Raw genomic sequence first — 19,763 nt, forward strand, 5'->3', positions numbered from 1 at the left:
TTTATCAGTATTCCTCCTCCTTTTGCCTGAGAAACACACCATTTTCTTATGGTTGTAAACAGTTTTTCTCTATTTCGTTGCTAAACAGTCATGTTACAGACTCTACTTCACTCTGATGAGATAGAGTGTTAGTAAATTTATCTTTTCCTGGCTAAACTTGATTTAATTTTGTGGCCCATTTTTGACTTTCCGAGAATAAGTATGTTCTCTTTTAGGGTTATAATAGGTTATAATAGGGTGGAATATAGTAAGTTTATGCCAGGTGACAGTATTTCTTTCAGGGCTGTGTTTGTTAGGTAGAGAGCTGACAGGCTGACCAGAAGGACATAGCATAGCATAAAGTGGGAAATGTGTACTCATTGAGGAAGTTAATTTTTCATGACTTGTTCTTATAAGTAATATGACCAATCATTATCTAACATGGGTTGATCCTATATGCTGTACATGTCTAATATGCCACTCTTGGCATTAGCATTTGAACTATAAATTAGAAACTCATCTGAATCACCTATCCTTTCATTTCTAAGCACAGAATTGAAGTTCAGCAAAATGATTATTATTTCTGATAGTCTTTAAACAAACTCAGCTATTAATGCTTTGTTTCCTTGGGGAATTTTGAGATAGAGGAAAAAGTCAAAATTGGAAAGAAGGGAAAGCAGATTTAAGAGCTTCTTTGTCTCTAGACCCAGTTTGGTAAATTTTGATACCTGCTTGTTTTCAGATAGGACCAGTTAACACATTTATGTCCAGCAGGACTCCTTTAGTTACAAGTAACCAAAAAAATGTTAAATTGTTGCAAAAGGAACTTATGGGTATTTCACATGGTCAGAGGAGAGGCAAGGATGCAGTTGGGTCTCAGAAAATGACTGGAACTTAAGACTTTTTTTTTTATTTTTTTTTTAATTTATTTAATAGAGAGAGAGAGAGAGACAGCAAGAGAGGGAACACAAGCAGGGGGAGTCGGGGAGGGAGAAACAGGCTTCCTGCGGAGCAGAGAGCTCAATGCGGGGCTTGATCCCAGGACCCTGGGACCATGACCTGAGCCGAAGGCAGATGCTTAACGACTGAGCCACCCAGGCACCCCAGAAACTGAAGACTTTAATGTTGCAGGACATTGTTGCTCTATTTGCAGGACATTGTTGCTCTATACTTCATCTCTTTGTCTCAAATGTCACAATAACTGACATGTAGTAGACCACTTAGTAAGTGTGTTTGAACGAGTGAATAAATCTTGTATAAGTTCTAGGAAACTCAAGGTAAAGGTAATCTATTAATCTGGTTTTAGATGACCTTCTGAACTAGTAGTGCTTCCTTTTATAAATCTAGTAACAAGAATACTTCGCCTTTTATGACCAGTCTGATACCACAGGGTCTCATAATTAACAGCTACCAGCAGTGTGCTACGGTGGCTTTCAGCTTCATAGTGTGAAACCCAATTTCTAAACAACTGTTTTTGACTCATTTGCTGACCTTAATTGTATTCTAATTCTTCACCAAGATCATTTATCTTGATCTGAACCCTCTGCAGGCATTCTTTGCAGGTAATTACATGGCTAATGTGCCCTTAGATATGGCGTCAGAAATGTTAGCGACTCTCCTTCTCTTGTTGCAAGACTCCAAGAATCCAGTGGACATGGTGGTTAGAAATAGTATGATGGCCATGCACACCAGACACCATGCCTGCATTTCTCACAGGAAATAACGACCAAAATAGAACTGCTTCCTTTGATGAGAAAAACTTCTTCGGGGAAAGGGGGAGTACAGATACTATAGGTTGCTAAATGTGTCCCTTCCGGCCGTTGGTCAGAGCATAGATGAGGGGGCCAAGAGTCTGTGCATTACTAATTGTTTATTTTGCCAAGAAAGAGCTTATGGTTATCTCAGGGAAGCAATAAAGATTAGTGACCTAGTCTCAGTTATAATTTTATATGTTCTAATGTTTTTACATTTTTATTGTATATTTTATTTGTATTGATTGTGATTGAATATTGAAAACAGTTTATAATCTCCCAGTTTTTCTTGATCAGTGGTGAACCATAACTGGACATCAGGTATAATTCTTGATTGATTAGCTTCTCTGGACCCTTTTATTCTTATTCCTATGCTTGAAGATGGTAGGATCTGAGCATTCTCTCTTGCATTCCCCAGAAACCTAAGCATCTTTTTGCTAGGAAATTAGGCCATGTAAGTTTTTAACAAAATTCAAGATAGACCCAAGATTTTATGCCTGAGTCTTTGTGTTTGATTCTCAAAACAAAGAGCCTTAAGCAAATTTTGATTTTGAAAAAGAACCATTTTTTCCAAACTCCATGAAGAGTCTATTATTGTGTGTTTTGGTTTTGTCTTTTTGATAGAGAGGATGAACCTTCTCTAACGTACCTGTTCAAGACCAGATTTAGATTAGCTGCTCTGCTTTTGCGTGAAAAACCATTATTCCCAGTTTTTATCAGTTACCTTTCTTTTGTCCTTGCCATCAAAGGTCTTCAAAAAGTTTCTTGCATTGATGGCTCTTAACAATAGCAATACATTTATTTAGTTAGTTAGCATCCGTTCTCTTCCAGGTATCACCCTAGACCTTGTGTGGTGTAAGGATGAGAAAGGAATGTGTCCATGCAATTTGCTACATTGCATTGGAAGTAAAGGTGAAATAACAGGCTGCACAGCCTGTAGGTTCAGAATGGGAACACTAGTAATAGTATAGAAGGCCAGTTACAAAATCCTCTTCTGGCTTATGATTAATGTCTTTATAAAAACCTTCTGTGTTATTCTTTCAAATTCCTTAGTAGACACATTTGACAAAAATTACCCTCTAATTTCCTTCAAAAGACTCGACATTATTGAAGTCTTTCTTCTTTTACTAATAGCTTTTTTGAGGTATAATGATGTATAATAAACTGTGAATATTTAAAGTGCACAGTTTCATAATTTTTGATATTCATTTATACTTATGAAACTATCACCACAGTCAAGATGATGAATACATCTATGACACCCCCCCTAAAGTGCCCTCAAACCCCTGGGGAGTCCCTCTCTCTTGACCCTTGTCACCCTCCTCTCCCACCCCTAGGAATCTGCTTCCAGTTACTTGATATATTTTGTATTTTCTAGAACTTTATGTGTATGGGATTACACAGTATATACTTTTTTTGATCTGGCTTCTTTCATTCAGCATAATTATTTTGAGATCTTTCATGTTGTTATGTATATCAATAATTCATTCCTTTTTATTGCTGAGAGGCAGGGGAAGGTGCTTTACTCTCTGAAACTTACATTTAATGCCCCCAAACAAACATACTGACCTCAGTACTTTTAATTTTGAAATCTTTTTTAAAAAGAGCATTTTGCGTTTTTAATCTTTAATCTTTATGAAATATTTACTTATCTGAAGTTAAGCTATATCTTTAGTTTCATTTGTTATTCGTTGTTAAATTCTAGTAAAATTGAAGTTAACCTTGGTTTTAACTTTTAACTGTGCTTGTTTCCTAATTCTCAACTGTTTACCACTTATCCAGTCTTTGTATTACACGCCAGTATGTTAAATCACCTGAAAGTATGTGGCAGATCCTCAGGAGTACTCTGCTCTCCAACTTTCGGGCATGGAGATCTGTCGTCATCAGGAAATGACTTTCCATATGACCTGTTTATATGTAAGGAAGCCTCTGGGGGAGACCTAGCAACACAGCGGTCCTTAGCCTGTTATTCAGTAGTTTGCTGGCTGTTTTTATAGTCAGTGTACACGTCTCTGCCTGACATCAGCTGTCTCAGAAACTGCCCTCTTTAAACTGGGCCCGCTTACTCGGGTACCCTGCTAGAGTCGATACCAGAAAGCAAGCCACGGACAGTGTATGTTCTCAGCAATGATCATGACATATTTAAATTCAAGCCACCTAGCTTGCTCTCCTATGGCTTGCTCTCTTGTTAATTGCTCTTCTAGTCCTAAATTCACAGCTCAGCTGTGGTACCTGCTTCCTGATCTTTTGGTTTAAGGATATAAATTGGACTTCCTCTTTTGGCTTACGTGTTGGATTTTGGCTTTGTTTTTTCCCTGATTTAGTATCCCTTATTATCTTGAATAAGAAACTACATCTGCAGATTTAATTTTGTGCAGTCAAATCACAAAAAAGCAGCTCTGTCTCTCCCACCTTCTTTTGTCCCAGCTAGGAAAGAGGAGGACCAAGGATGAATCCAACATCTGTTGTTGGGCCATGGAGCTGAGTTTTCTGGAATATGGCAAACCACTTGGCAGAAGTGGAAAATGGAAAAACCTTCTCTTTTAGCTTTTAGATCACAGAATTTTCTGTGTCTAGATTCTCTTGTGTGACTGTCTAATTGCTGGCAGTCCTCAGTGATCATGCTATCCTCAGGACTTTCTGACTCTGCTCATGTTGTTATTCTTTCCTCTTTTCCCAGAACAACTCCTTTGGATAGATCATTCCCATGCCCTGCTTGGATATCTGTAAATAAGGATTTTTTTTTCCTACCTAGCAAAATGAAAGGATATCTGGTAGCTTTTATGAATACTTCTAGACCTTTCGTATGACCACTTCTAAAAACTGCTTTTCCCTGGTTTGCAAATTATGGTATGGCCTCTAAAATTACAGACATGTAGTCAGGGACTCAGTGGACTTACCTGTTGTATTGGGAAGGCATTTTCTTATCTTAAATCTTCCAAGTACTTATCTAATCCTCTCCAAACATATCCTACCTCCTAATATTCTAGCTGCCTAACCACTTAACTGTTGGGTTTTATTATAATAGTTAATGGCAATGAATAGTCTATATCTGGAGAAATGTCAGTTATGTACCTAAATTTTTATTTTTGTGAAGATCTTGGCAAGTGTTTGCATTTTATCTTTTCTTATAGCAGGGGTGATATTACCCTCTAAAGTTATATTTCCACTGCGGTTTAGAGTGCAATTAATAAGAACTGACACTATCACACACATGAATAGATTATAAGGGGTATCTAGTCTGTTCTCCGAAACATACTCAAGTCATTTCACAAATGGTGGGCAGTCTTACCTTATTCTTCCATGTGTCCTAGAATATTTACATCCCCAGATTCCCTAGCAGAGATTTATAAAAGAGATCACTTTAAAAATCACAATACTTCCTATAAAATGACAAAAGAGTAAATTATATAAACATTTAATTTTCTCTATCTTTTGAAGACCTAAGTATTCTTTTTGTTAATCCAGATTTTAAATTGAACCCAGCCCCTTATGCTGCTTATATTTTCTGTGTTGTGAAGTAAACATCCTGGATCATACTCCTTGGTCTTTCTGTGATCGACATAGAATGGGTTCCTTGCAAGACAGGAGATTTTGAGGGAACTTTGAATAAAGAAAAGGAACCTATGTAATGAATATGAACTGGATGGGATTTTGTTTCAAGGGACTATGGAGAAAATTTACTGGAGGCATAACAGCATATCCAGAACGGTGGTTTGTGTAGGAATGGAGATCATCAGTGGAAACGGTACATCATGTTTTAGCAGTAGATGATTCTTTTTTCTTTTTTTTAAAGGTTTATTTATTTATTTGAGAGAGAGAGAGAGAATGCAGTGAGTCTGATACCATAGGGTCTCATAATTAACAGCTACTAGCAGTGGGCTACAGTGCCTCCTACAGGCGGAGGAGGTGCAGAGGGAGAAGGAGAGAGAGAGAGACTCTCGAGCAGGTTCCACACTCAGCACAGAGCCCAATGTGGACTTGATCTCATGACACTGAGATCATGACCTGAGCTGAAATCAAAAGTCAGACCCTTAACTGACTGAGCCACCCAGGCGCCCCTCTTTTTCTGTTTTAATAATAAGTTCTTAGGACGTCCTGATTTTTTTCAAGCCTTGTTCTTTGGATAATTGCTTTGACTATATTAACAGCAGTAGGCTTATCGTTGCCTAGGCTTTAGCTACCATGACCTAATTTCTAATATGAAAGTTTATGTTTGTTTGTTTTATTTTTTCCCCCTTTTAGATCCATTTTTCCTGTCCACCCCTCCTTCAGAATCATCGCCTTGGCAGAGCCCCCTGTTATTGGAAGCACAACACAGCAGTGGCTGGGACCAGAATTCTTAACCATGTTCTTTTTCCATTATATGAAACCACTTGTCAAAAGTGAAGAAATTCAAGTGATTAAGGAAATGGTAAGAGTAAGGCGAGCTCTAGCCTGTTGCCTTTGGCTGTTCTCTTTCAAAGTACTCTGACACCTGTCGGAGCAGAATTGGACATTTCTGGCTTCTTCCCATTTACTCCCAAATTTCCTGATATAATGGTTCTCACACTTTAGCATTTTTCAGAATCATCTGGAGGGTCTGATAAAATGCAGATTGCTGAGTCCCTAGGTCTAGGACGGTACATGAGAATTTGCATTTCTAAAGTTCTTAGGTGATGCCCATGCTGCTGATCCGGGGATCACACTTTGAGAACCGTGGATGTAAGTTGTCTTTCCACTTTCCAGATGTGGAGGCAGTTTTAGGATTCGTTTTCCTTCTATAATCAGCCAGAGATGACTATTTTAAGTTCCTACTATAAAGGGAGGCCAAATATATTTTAGTTTCTTAGATTTTAGAAAATACAAAGTCGTCCTGTTCCCCTCACTACTGTAATGTATCTGTGCTTACCTGATTAGTTATCTGGTGGCTTGCATTATACGTAATGTGTTATTTCAATGTCTGCCTTAACTAATAAAGTGCTTCACACTTTCGGAGTTTTAGAACTGCATTGTTCAATGTAGCACCAGCCACATTCAATAAATTTTAAAAGTTCAGTTTCTCAGTCATATTTCAAGGGGTCAGTAAACATCTGGGGGATTTTGGCCAGCACGTTAGACAGCATAGGTAAAGAACGTTTCCATCATCACAGAAGGTTCTACTGGCCAGTGTTGTTCTCGATCACAAATAAGTAACTTTTTACATAAATGCACTCATCCCCTTTGAAATACCAGAACTAGCTGATTAATTTTAGGTCTTGTGAGCATGGTGGTGGATAAGGGCATAGACTTTCAAGTCAAACAGCTTACTTTTAAATACCAAATCCGGGGGCCTGGGTGGCTCAGTCATTAAGCATCTGCCTTCAGCTCAGGTCATGGTCCCAGGGTCCTGGGATGGAGCCCTGCATTGGGCTCCCTGCTCTGTGGGAAGCCTGTGTCTCCCTCCCCCACTCCCCCTGCTTGTGTTCCCTCTCTCTCTCTCTCTCTGTCTCTCTCTCTGTCAAATAAATAAATAAAATCCTTAAAAAAAACAAATGCCAAATCCACTCATCAGCCTCCAGATCTTGGGTAAATTACTCAACCATAGTTTCTTCATCTGAAGTTGGGGATAATACTGCTTCTTATATCACAGGATTTAATTTAAAGAATGAATGAGATAAAATATGTACTGAATTTTCAAGTGCCAGTCACTTAAATGACAAAGAAACCCTGAGCAGTTTACTTCTGGAAGTGGTTACATTATACCACTCATTGTTCTAATATCTCTCTGATCTTTTTAAATTAAAATTATAAAATATGTCATTGTTTTAGTTTAATTTCTCATAATTTAATTCCATTAAATATTTAATTAGATTAAAATTATTACTGTTCAAGCAACCAGCATGTGTTATTTAGGCAACTGTTCTTCAGAATTTATTGATAAACTGATTACTCCCCTTAGGTATGTGGTTTAAAAGTCCTTGAAAAAATGAACAGTGTGGGCATCCATTCTTTGTTGCAGGATACCCATGTCACTTGGTAGATAATAAGATTACTACTAAATGAAGGAGTTTGGTTTTACTAAGAAAAATGCCTAAATTAGAGTTTAAAAAATCATGTCAAAGTTAACAAACAGGGAAATAATTATGAAAAATTTTTTATGGGTACACTTTATGCCAGTTTTTAATTGAGTTAGAGGCTCCTTTCAGTTTTATCCTGGTGGTGGAATTATAAATGAAGAGTGGCTTGGTTTTAACTACCTGATTGTTAAAGAGAAAGCTGAGGCAGAAGTATTTCCTGAGAAAATGAATAAGCAAATTTATCGAGGAGTTAAACATGTAAACGTGTTACCTATCACCAGGTACTTTCTAAAAATATAATCCTAATATTGTTTGCTGAGTAGCCAGAATTTGTGGTTGATTGATCAGATATCCCCATTTATTCTTTCTGTCTTTTCTCAATTCTCTCATAACATAGGTCCCAAATATACCTCAGGAAGCTTTGGACAGATTGTTATCATTTACCCACAAACTCAGAGAGACACAGGATCCCACGGTAAGTCTGGGCTTTTTCCCATAGGATTTTTTGTTGTTGACATGCTGCTGCTTTAAGTTCTCAGAGTTTAATGCTTTAAAATCTGTTTTTCAAGCTGGTATTTTTATCTCTTATGCTGTGCTTTGCCCTGTGCATATATATTTTACTCTTTCAGTAATTTGAACATTGACTCCAGCTACTAATGGCTGGTCTCATAGAAGAAAACTAGCTTTAGAGCTTGGTGATCCTAGGGGTTCAGTTCTGACCCCCAATCTCCTGTCCTGAGCAATCTCATCTAGTCCAAGTGTGACCTCTTCTATTAACGATGACCTCTTTCTCTTCAGCTTCTAACTTCTCTTTTCTCATTGATTCTGTTTCTAATTGTATTTCCATCCTGGGATGGTGTAGGGGCAGAAAACTTTTCCTTTCCCTCCTAGGTTCTTTGGCTGGCCTAACGATTAAATTCACACAGGACAGACTTAACAGGAGAAAACCCAATTTAATTCCATATGTACACAGGCCCCATAAAAATATTATACTTAAAGCAGTGATCAAAGCAGACAGCTTTTATACCTTTTAGACAAACAATAAATTTGTAAAGAATTGACAAGACGAAGAAGTTTGGGCTTGAGGTAGCCAAATTAGTGACGAGGTAACAAAGTTTGTTTATATTGCCATTTTGGCCCAATGTTCCCTATTGCTGGCGATAAGGATGCCTTCTACTCTCCTGGGACAGAAAGGATGCCTTTCATAGGGGAGATTTATTTCCTGCTTTCGGGGGACAAAGGAGGGTCAGAATGTCCTTCTTGTACTGGCTGTTTCTTATGTAACTTTAATTCAAACTAATAAATATGTCAAAATGGCGTATTTTGGGGTGGCATATCCTGCCCCCCCCGCCCTTTTTAAAATTTCTTGCATAACTTTTATTTTAGCATTCACAGTTGAAAACACTTTTGCACTATAACAAAAAGTTCTCCCTGCTGTCAAAAGTCCAGTATACTCAATATAATTCATGCTCTATTAGGGGTGAAATGAAAAGGTTAGTTTTCAATCTGAGGTTTTCAAACAATAATTAATATTTCAAATAGACCAAGGCAAATTATATATTTGTGCACAAAGGGATGAAAGGACTAACAAAAATGTTATTTGCTTTGGGCTGGAATTTTAATACCGAAGCCTGGTTGTATCATGCCAATCTGAAACATGACTGGTGACTATACATACATGCATTTGGATAGCAAAACATAAAGAACTAACTCTTCTTTAATACATGCTGTTTGGTAAGCGAAGTCTTTTAAAACACAGGGCACATGGGGAATAAAAAAGAGGGACTTGATGTTTAAAAAGGTGGAAACCACTGCATCTGTTGGAAGGATCAAGGGCTGTCACCAAATGTGAATCTCAGTGTTCTCATCTCTAAAATGCAAGTGCTATCTACTTCATAAGGAGGTTGTGATGATTAAACATGAAAATGTGCATGAAGAATCTCTTCCTTAGTAGCTGCTTAATAAATGGTAGTTTCCTTCACTTCCCAACTGGATACTCTGGGATCACTATAAATCCAACATATCTTGTACCACTAAACTGTCTTTCCCGTTTAAATCTCTTCATATTTCTTATTTAATTTTCTGGCTGTGTTAATAATCTGTCTCCTTGCCTTCCCATGATCTCCACTTAACCCGAAAGCAAACCTCATCAGTTTAGCATCATGATGTGTCATCCACTCTCTTACCTACCTATTGCCAGTAATTGTCCTGGTATTTGGTTTCATAATCTTTCTCCTGGAATATTGCCCTTTCCTTTTGACTGCCCTCACCAGCAACAGTTCATTCCTCATGTGGCCCTGGATTACTTTCCTGGGCCTGTTGTAACAAATTACCATAAACTGCTGGTTTATAACAACAGAAATTTATTTTCTCACCGTTCTGGATGCCAGAAGTTTGGAGTGTGTATTACTGCATCCAAGTTGAGGTATCCGCAGCGCTCCCTCAGGGGCTAAAGGGAAGAATCTGTCCTTCGCCTTTTCTAGGTTCCAGTGGCTGCCAGCATTCCTTGACTTGTGGCCTCATTATCTTAATCTCTGCCTCCATCTTCACATTACCTTCTCTTCCATGTGTCTGTTCAGACCTCTCTCTGCCTCCCTTTTACAAGGATATGTGTGATTGCATTTAAGGGGCCACACAAATAATCCAGGATGCTCTCTTCTTTTCAAAATCTTTAATGTGGTCTGCAAAGTTAACTTTGCCATATGAGGTAAAACTCCTAGGTTCCAGGGATTAGGATGTGGATATCTTTGGGGAGGGGACCATTTTCCAGTTGTCGCAGACCGCCTAAACCCCAGGGATTAATAACTTCATCTCCAATTTGTCCCTTACTTGTTCTTTGCAGCTAAACCATTCTCTTTCTTTTTCCTTAAACCCACTCATGTGTGCCTCAGGGCCATTGGCACTCAGTGTTTCCTCTGCCTAGATTTTCTTCCCCAGATAACTGCAATTCAAACTCCCCCGTTTGGATTTGCTCAGATGTCACCTTTTCAGCAAGGTCTACCTGAAGCACTCCATTTAGAATCACATTTAGCCCCCATTTCATTCCTCTCTCTCTTTCTGCTCTAAAGTTCTTCATAAGGCTTATTACCCTTTGACATAATATATGTTTTATTCACTTTTTTTAATTGCCTATTTTCCCTAACTCAGATTTAAGTTCCGGGATAGCAGGGGTTTTTGCTTGGGTCCCCACTGTATCCGCAGCATCTGGAATTTTGCCTGCTATGTAGTAGACGGTCAACAAATGTCTGTTAAGTAAATGAATGAATGACTCATCCATAGTATCTCTGGAGTGGCCTTTCCCAAATCCAGCTCCTAAGTTCTCCCCATCATTAAACTGTTAAGGGATGAATTCTCTGCTTACAGACTGAAGGACAGCCTGCTAAATAAGCATGCCTGCCCAGTTCTGTCTGACTGTATGTTGCCTTTCTAGCCTCACTTTCTTACAGCTTCTCCTGAAGCACTCTCAGCCCTCCTGCACTTCTCTTCTTCTCTTCTTCCTGCTTGCTAAGCCCAGCACATACCCAGATGCCCCAGCTTCCCGTGACACCACCAGAATGCGCTTTCTCCCTATCCCCTGTCAGATCTCTCTCAGCTCCTCAGAAGTAACCTCTATCTCCAGCCTGCTCTCATGACACTTGACTTACGATTCTGTTATTGACCTGTGGTAGCTGTATCACAGGTTTATTTTCATCTCCTCAATTAGTATTTCAATTCCTTGAACCCAGTGTGGTTTATTCTTCTTTCTCGTTTTTCCGGCCTGGTGCTGGGCCCATAAGAGACACTTAACAAATGTTTGGTGGATGAATGAATAAAGTGATTAATTAATTAATTACTAATTTATTAACACATTGTCTCTAGAGTTTTCTCACCCTGAAAACAGTATGTTTTCATAAAAGAAATAATTCGTTAAGAGGAAAAAGAGAAGGTTTATTGAAAAAAATTTCTGATCAGATCCTTCATATTTTTAAGCTGAATTACTATTACTAATAATGCCAATACAAGAAACCCCTTGAGGTGTGTGCTTAAACTCCATAACCATGGTAGCTAAGGGGATGTGCTCATATCCTCATACTCTTTTTTGCAAGATAAAAGTGCAGTTAGAAATTTAATGTTATAAACGTTGAACACATTAGGAATTTTTAAGTAAAGTGCATTCTCAATTTTTAATTGATAACGCAAGAGCAGAAATAAGCAAACCCTTTTTTCAACACTTAAATGGCTCAATGTAAAGCTTTGTTCTGATTTTTTTTTAAAGATTTTATTTATTTATTTGAGAGAGAATGAGAGATAGAGAGCACAAGAGGGAAGAGGGTCAGAGGGAGAAGCAGACTCCCTGCTGAGCAGGGAGCCCAATGTGGGACTCGATCCCGGGACTCCGGGATCATGACCTGAGCCGAAGGCAGTCGCTTAACCAACTGAGCCACCCAGGTGCCCTGTTCTGATTTTTTTTTAACACTGATGTTATTGTAAAGCATTTTGATGTTAGCAACTGAGAAAGCTGATATTGTCAAATTCGCAAGACGTCCTTACTGATAACTGGAATGAAATGTAAAGCCTGAATTCAGTGTCATTCTTGGATGAGATTAGAATATTGTACATGAGGAAGTTACGGTGTGGCTTATTAGGACTCCTGTCTTGAGAATTTCTGGGTTGGAATCATTTGTCAAACATTTTCCATGATTAAAATAGGAATTTTCCGTGGGCCCACATATTCAGAATGGGAATTGCTGAGTCATATTTAGCTTCTGATACTTTAGTATATTATACTGGCTCAAATAACCTTAACCTTATCCTCAGTTCTTCCTTTTTTCTCATATCCATCAGCGGCCAAGTTCTCTGAAATATTTATTGATTCTGTCTCTCCACTCTTTTTTGCCTTTTTTGCTGGTTATCGTTTTATAGACAGATCATTGCAGTAGCTTTCTGTTTCCTGTCTCAGTTCTCTGTGTCCTTCAGCTACTTTGCATGCTACCACCAGATTAATCTTTCTAAAATTGTATTACCACTTTGTACATAACAAAGTCCCGTTGCCTTTAGGAGCAAGGCCAAACTCCTCCAAGTGTTAGTCCCAGGTCTTTGTTACTTAGAAGCAAGTTTTCCAGCAAGACCCTCTAGTAAAGCTGGGCTGATTTCCTCACATTTCTGCATCTATTTCTGTTCCTTTTGCTCTCATGCCTTTGTTCATAGCATTTCTTGTGCCCACTTGAACATTCTCATTTTAAGCCCCTCTAGCAGTTGTCAAGTGCTTCACTTATTTTGGCATTAAATTATATGCTATTTTGAATTGCAGTTTATACTTTCTTATATTTAAATATTGTCTCCGTGTCTAGAATGTAAATTTGTTGAAAACAAGGATGAACCAAATGTTTGCTTATGAGTTCTTTGAGATATAGAATGTTTTTTAATAGAAAAAGGGATACATCATAAATGGTGATCATGCTCCCAATCTAGTCTCCAAAGACCATTTAACCTATGTTGTAGCTGAGATATAATACCACAGCACACCAGCATCTCATGGAGATGCAAAATACACACAGGAGGAGAAATCCCTGCCCTTTGTTCTTCCTTGGGACCTACCAAGATCACCTTAAGTGAAATGCTGAAACAAGCCAATAGGCAGTGTGTCTCTGGCATCGTGGCACCCTCCCACCATCCATCCTGAACCCTCTGTTAACTTCATGGAGTCCTCCTCTGTGTTCCCTTAGGGGCTCAGGACCACTGTATTGCCAGCATTACCCCTGTGACATTTCCTCCTGGCCTCCTCTGCCCCCCCTCCCCAAAGGGCTAGTTGCTCCAAAAGTTCTTCTCTCGCCTGGTTTTCAATGAAAACTGCTGTTTCCTAATGCTGCTGATCTAAATTAGGAATTAATCCAATAATAATCTGATGCATTCAATTCATACTAAAGTGCAGATTGCATGCCCTTCCTGTGTTAGATTTTTTTTCATTTTGTAGAGGCTGACTTTTAACAATAATTGCTGACATTTGTTGAGCACCCATGTGTCTGACCTCTGCTAAGTGCTTTAGAACAATTTTCTCTCCCTTTTTTTCTAGTGTCAAGTTTTTATTTTACTTCCAGTCAGTTAACATACAGTGTAATATTAGTTTCAGATGTAGAATTTAAGTGATCCATCACGTACATAGAATGCCCAGTGCTCCTCACAGGTGCCCTCCTTAATCCCCATCACCTATTTATCCACCCTCCATCCACCTCCCCTCCAGCACCTCTCAGTTTGTTCTCTATAGTTAAGAGTCTCTTTTCTGCTTCACCTCTCTTTTTTCCCCACTAAGTTCACCTGTTCTGTTTCTTACATGCTACATATGAGTGAAATCATATGGTATTTGTCTTTCTCTGACTGACTTATTTTGCATCATATTCTGTAGCTCCAGCCATGTTACAGCAAATGGCAAGATTTAATTCTTTGTTATGGCTGAGTAATATTCTGTTGTATATATATATACCGTATCTTCTTTATCCATTCATCAGTCAATGAACATTTGGGTTCTTTTCATAATTTGGCTGTTGTTGATAATGACACTATACTATAAACATTAGGGTGCATGTATCCCTTTGAATCAGGATTTTTGTGTCCTTTGGGTAAATACCTAGTAGTGCAATTGCTGGATTGGAGAGTAGTTCTATTTTTAACTTTTTGAGGAACCTTCATACTGTTTTCCAGTGTCTACACCAGTTTGCATTCCCACCAACAGTATAAGAGGGTTCCTCTTTCCCTGCATACCCACCAACGATTATTGTTTTCTGTATTGTTAATTTTAGCCATTCTGATAGGTGTGAGGTGCTATCTCATCATGCTTTTGATTTGTATTTCCCTGATGATGAGTGATGTTGAACATTTTTTCATGTGTCTGTTAGCCATCTGGATGTCTTCTTTGGAAAAATGTCTATTCATCTCATCTGCCCATTTTTTAACTAGATTATTTTTATTTTAGGTGTTGAGTTTGGTAAGCTCTTTATAGATTGTGGATACCAACCCTCATAACAACCTTAAATGTGAAGGCATTATTGTCACCAACTTAAAGACGAGAAAACCAAGGCTGGAAGATGTTGAATAATCCACCAGGCTAATACATGAGAGCCTGATTTGTCTGATTCCAAAGCTGATAAACTTTATCTCATTGCATTGTGCTGCCCACTAAGATAATTTCAAAATCACATTAACAAATATTTACTGGTACTCACATATCCCAATTTCTGTACTAGCAGCTCTATTAATGGGATTTCTTATTTTTTTTTTGAAGAATAAGAAAACCACCTCACACCAGTCAAAATGGCTAAAATTAACAAGTCAGGAAACGCCAGATGTTGGTGGGGATGTGGAGAAAGGGAACCCTCTTACACTGCTGGTGGGAATGGAAGCTGGTGCAACCACTCTGGAAAACAGTATGGAGGTTCCTCAAAAAGTTGAAAATAGAGCTGCCATACGATCCAGCAATTGCACTACTGGGTATTTACCCCAAAGATACAAATGTAGGGATCTGAAGGGGTATGTGCACCCTGATGTTTATAGCAGCAATGTCCACAATAGCCAAACTGTGGAAAGAGCCAAGTTGTCCATTGACAGATGAATGGATAAAGAAGAAGTGGTATATATATACAATGGAATACTATGCAGCCATCAAAAGGAATGAGATCTTGCCATTTGCAATGACGTGGATGGAACTGGAGGGTGTTATCCTGAGCGAAATAAGTCAATCAGAGAAAGACATGTATTATATGACCTCACTGATATGAGGAATTCTTAATCTCAGGAAACAAACTGAGGGTTGCTGGAGTGATGGGGGGTGGGAGGGATGGGGTGGCTGGGTGATAGACATTGGGGAGGGTATGTGCTATGGTGAGCGCTGTGAATTGTGCAAAACTGTTGAATCACAGATCTGTACCTCTGAAACAAATAACGCAATGTTAAGAAAAAAAAAAGAAGATAGCAGGAGGGGAAGAATGAAGGAGGGGAAATCGGAGGGGGAGACGAACCATGAGAGACGATGGACTCTGAAAAACAAACTGAAGGTTCTAGAGGGGAGGGGGGTGGGAGGATGGGTTAGCCTGGTGATGGGTATTGGGGAGGGCATGTTCTGCATGGAGCACTGGGTGTTATGCCCAAACAATGAATCATGGAACACTACATCAAAAACTAATGATGTAATGTATGGTGATTAACATAACAGTAAAAAATTAAAAAAAAAAGAAAACAAAGTGAAATTCTTCTGGCATTATAAGGGAAGGATTTCAAACTGCAAGCTGCCACCCAAGGGACAAACTGGTTGACACCTCTGTGGTCAGCAACCTAAATTATCCACAATTCCTTTTCTGCATTTCAGAAGCCATAGATTTATCTAAAGCTCTAAGCATTTTCAGGCTATCTGAACAGTTCAGCTTTGTGTAGGCAGGAAAAAAAAAAAAGAACAAATAGTTACTTGTGCATAAAAGCTATTTGTTAAATCAGGTGTGGCCTGTATTATGTAACATCTTTCCTCCATCCAACCTCTTCTTCCCTCCACCCAAAAAACATGTATGCACAGCACTTGGCTCAGTGAAAGCGCTTTTATTGAATTTAACTGATAAACACTTTTTATAGATTTTTTTAAAAAACTATCTTTAAGGATGCCTTAAGTATAAATTGGTTTTCATTTATTTTTATTTGTAATTCATTAACAGTATGTATTTGAAGTTTGGCCTTGTCCTTCAGGAATAATGAATTCTGCTCTGATCCCATCTAAAGGGACTCTCAGCAAGTGGAAACAAGGCTCTTAACAGGCTGTCTTTGCCTTTTGATAGGCACAGTCACTGGCCGCATCACTTTCTACCAGACAGCTGTTGCGGATTTCTCGTCGGCTGTCACAGTACCCTAATGAAAATCTTCACAGTGCAGTTATGAAAACCTGCCTTTCCAGGTAACCATGTTCCCCTTTCTCACTGAATTCAAGTTCTGGGTCTTTGCTAAAACAGTAACAGATGTTTAATTAATAGTACCCACAGGTCTGGAGAAAGTATTGCCTGAATATGTAACTATTTCAACCTCATGGTCATTTAGAACCCATTTTATCCTACTTAGGCATAACAACAATTTTAAGAGCTATTTTGTAGGTGAGAAAACTGTTTAAGTTGCTTGCTTAAGTCAGAGAGTAATAAATAAGTAAAAGTGGGTTTGGGATTTGAATGCTGGTGTGTGTGTCTTCGCAGCTAGCGCTCTTCACCATTACACTGAGCGCTTCCCAAATTGGCCTTGGAACTTTCCATGCTTGATAGTAGTGTCCTGTTGCCTAAATTTAACAAAACTAGTATCTTTTCAGTCTACACTAATATTTTTTATACTTGTTTCGAAATTATTATAAAATATTGGCTTATAGAATTTTCTTACAAAATCACACTTGCATGAAACTATTTTAAGAGTAATAAAAAGAGGGGGGTGGTACCTGGGTGCCTCAGTCAGTTAAGCATCTGCCTTCAGCTCAGGTCATGATCCCAGGGTCCTGAGGTAGAGCCCTGCGTTGGGCTCCCTGCTCAGTGGGGTGTCTGCTTCTCCCTCTACCCCTGACCCTCCCCACTGCTCATGCTTATGATCTCACTCTCTCTCAAATGAATAAATAAAAAAATCTTTTTAAAAATAAAGAATAATAGAGATTAGTAACAATACCCAAGAAGCCCAGAGATTTCTTTTAGCCTCTTTTCATATGATCTGGCAATTATTTTTGTGGTGGTTATGACTACTGTCCCATTCATTCCTTGATATAAAAAAGGAATTAAAAGAACCTATTTTCAGCTTAGGAGAATCTGTAATTGCCCTCTATCAATCTCCAGTTTAGATGACAATTTTTCTTATAGTGAAAGTAAGCTTCCTATGTTGCAACTTAAATTTGTTCTCCTTATGGTGTATCCAGCTAAAATGAGGCTCCTTTCCAGTGTCTTTAGAATATTTTTTTTAAAAACTGATAATTATGAGAAATAATGAAATTGGTTCTTCTTTTCTTTTAAGTAGAAAAATATTGGGCTTCCAAATAAAAATTAGAAAAGAAAATGCTTCAGTTGCTTATTTTTCAGGGTCATGAACTGAAAAAAATATAGACAGAGAGATAGATTCATTACCTCCCCAGTATTTTCTTAGTCAGAACTTGAGTATAGATATGTGTTAATTGAAATAAATAGTTAATACTAAGCAATGTAAACAGTTTTGGAGCCTAAGGGGGAGTAATATTTTGGATATTAGAATGAAATAATCATACTCAAAGCATTCTGTAAACTGTTCCAAAGAATAGACAAACAATGAAAACAGCAATTCATTTTGAGTCTAGTATAATTTTGATACCTGAACCCAACAAGAATAATGTATGAAAGGAAAATTACAAATCATGAAATAATCTAACTATATATATATATATATATCTTTTTAAAATCATGAGCAATTTTAAATTATTTCAAGAATGTCTGTTTTTTAGTTCACTATATTAACATATTAGAAAAAAATTATTTTTAAAAATGAATAAAAAGGATTTGATAAAACCCAGTAACCAAACCTAAAAACAAACCAAATTCTTAGAAAACCAGGAATATTCATAGTAAACCATGAAGAGAAGGAATATTCTTCAATCTGATAAGGGGTATATACCAAAAATTTAGAGCAAACATCTTTATGTTAAATACTCATATTTCCTTTAGAGTTAGGAACAGAACAAGAATGTCACCTTTTTGTACTTTCAGCCAGTGCATTTGCCCAAAGTTATCTGATTGACTACATAAAAAATTCAATAGAAATTATATATAAGTCATTTAGAAAAATAGAGTTTAGTGAGATTACTTATAAATCCAAATCAGTGACATTCCTATATACTACTAAAAGTCAATTGAGGAAGTCTAATTATTTTTAAAAATAATCCCATTCAGAATAATAGTAGGAAGCTTTGAGCACCTAAGAGTAAATCTAATGACATATAATACTTTTATGGAGAAAAGCATAAATCTTTATTGAAAGTTGTAAAGGACTTAAATAAAAGGAAAGCTATATCATGTTCATGGAAGGGAAGCTTCAGTATTGTACAGATATTTTACTCCAAATTTTCTGTAGATATGATCTAATCAAATACTACTAAGGTTATACAGAATTTGACAAGCTGATCTCAAAATTGGCATGGAAAAAATAGCAAAGGAAATTTTGAGGAAGATTAAGGAGTTGTACTTTTTCTATCAGATATCAGGATCTATCATGAAGCTGTACTCATTGTTACAGTACGATATTGGTGCAAGAAAAGACAAGTAATTTGACTATTAGGATAGACTACAAAGACCAGAAACAGACCCCACACATCTGTAGGAAGTTAGTATATATCAAAAGTAGCATTATAAATCAGTATGAGAATGGAAGGACTTGTCAATAAATGATTAAAAATAAAAAAAAATCCATTTTATTCCATACAAAAAAGTAAAATCCAGATATATAACAGAAACACTATAAGCCACTCCACAAGTTATAAGCCACAGACTAAGAAATGTTTGATAAGACTTGTAATCACAAAAGGATTAGTATTCAGGGACTGTAAAGTATACAAATTATTGAGATAAAAGAATCAACACTAAATGGGCAAAGGATGAATAGGCATGCATACAAGTTAATTCAGATGACGAACAAACATTTGAAAAGATGCTCAACTTCATTATTAATCAGGGAAATGAGATTTAAAACAATCAGCTATCATTTCATATTTTTATAATTTTTACCTGTAAAAATTAACATTTTTTGTGAATAAAAGAAAATGGAATTATATTACTACTGTTGGAATGGAAGTCTTATCACTTTGGGGTTATCTCACAGTATCTTTATGCCTAAGTATATTAATACTCTTTGATTTGACAATTCTGTTTCTTGATACCACCTCAGAGAATGACTTAAATGAATGGATAAGGAGGCATGTGTAAGAATGTTCATGGCATCATTGTTTGTAACAATGAAAAATTAGAAACAGTAGGGAATGACTATAAATTGA

General features: G+C 37.5%; 1 protein-coding gene across 3 annotated transcripts in view; it reads left to right on the plus strand.

Annotated features, from left to right (window-relative positions):
- The window catches only part of VWA8 (von Willebrand factor A domain containing 8), a 338,064-nt gene that overhangs the window by 110,362 nt on the left and 207,939 nt on the right, over positions 1–19,763 (plus strand). For all 3 annotated transcript variants that reach the window (XR_003609736.2, XM_028105773.2, XM_028105791.2), the window contains exons 15-17: positions 5,976–6,144; positions 8,166–8,243; positions 16,564–16,679. Coding sequence is in view for 2 of the 3 variants with exons in the window: in XM_028105773.2 (XP_027961574.2) it covers positions 5,976–6,144; positions 8,166–8,243; positions 16,564–16,679 (363 nt within the window). In the remaining variant the exon portion in view is untranslated. The remainder of the gene's footprint in view (positions 1–5,975; positions 6,145–8,165; positions 8,244–16,563; positions 16,680–19,763) is intronic.

This window comes from Eumetopias jubatus, unplaced genomic scaffold (assembly GCF_037043125.1).
Source record: "Eumetopias jubatus isolate StellerSeaLion01/CBP00866 unplaced genomic scaffold, mEumJub1_p1.0 scaffold_3, whole genome shotgun sequence".
NCBI lineage: Eukaryota > Metazoa > Chordata > Mammalia > Carnivora > Otariidae > Eumetopias > Eumetopias jubatus.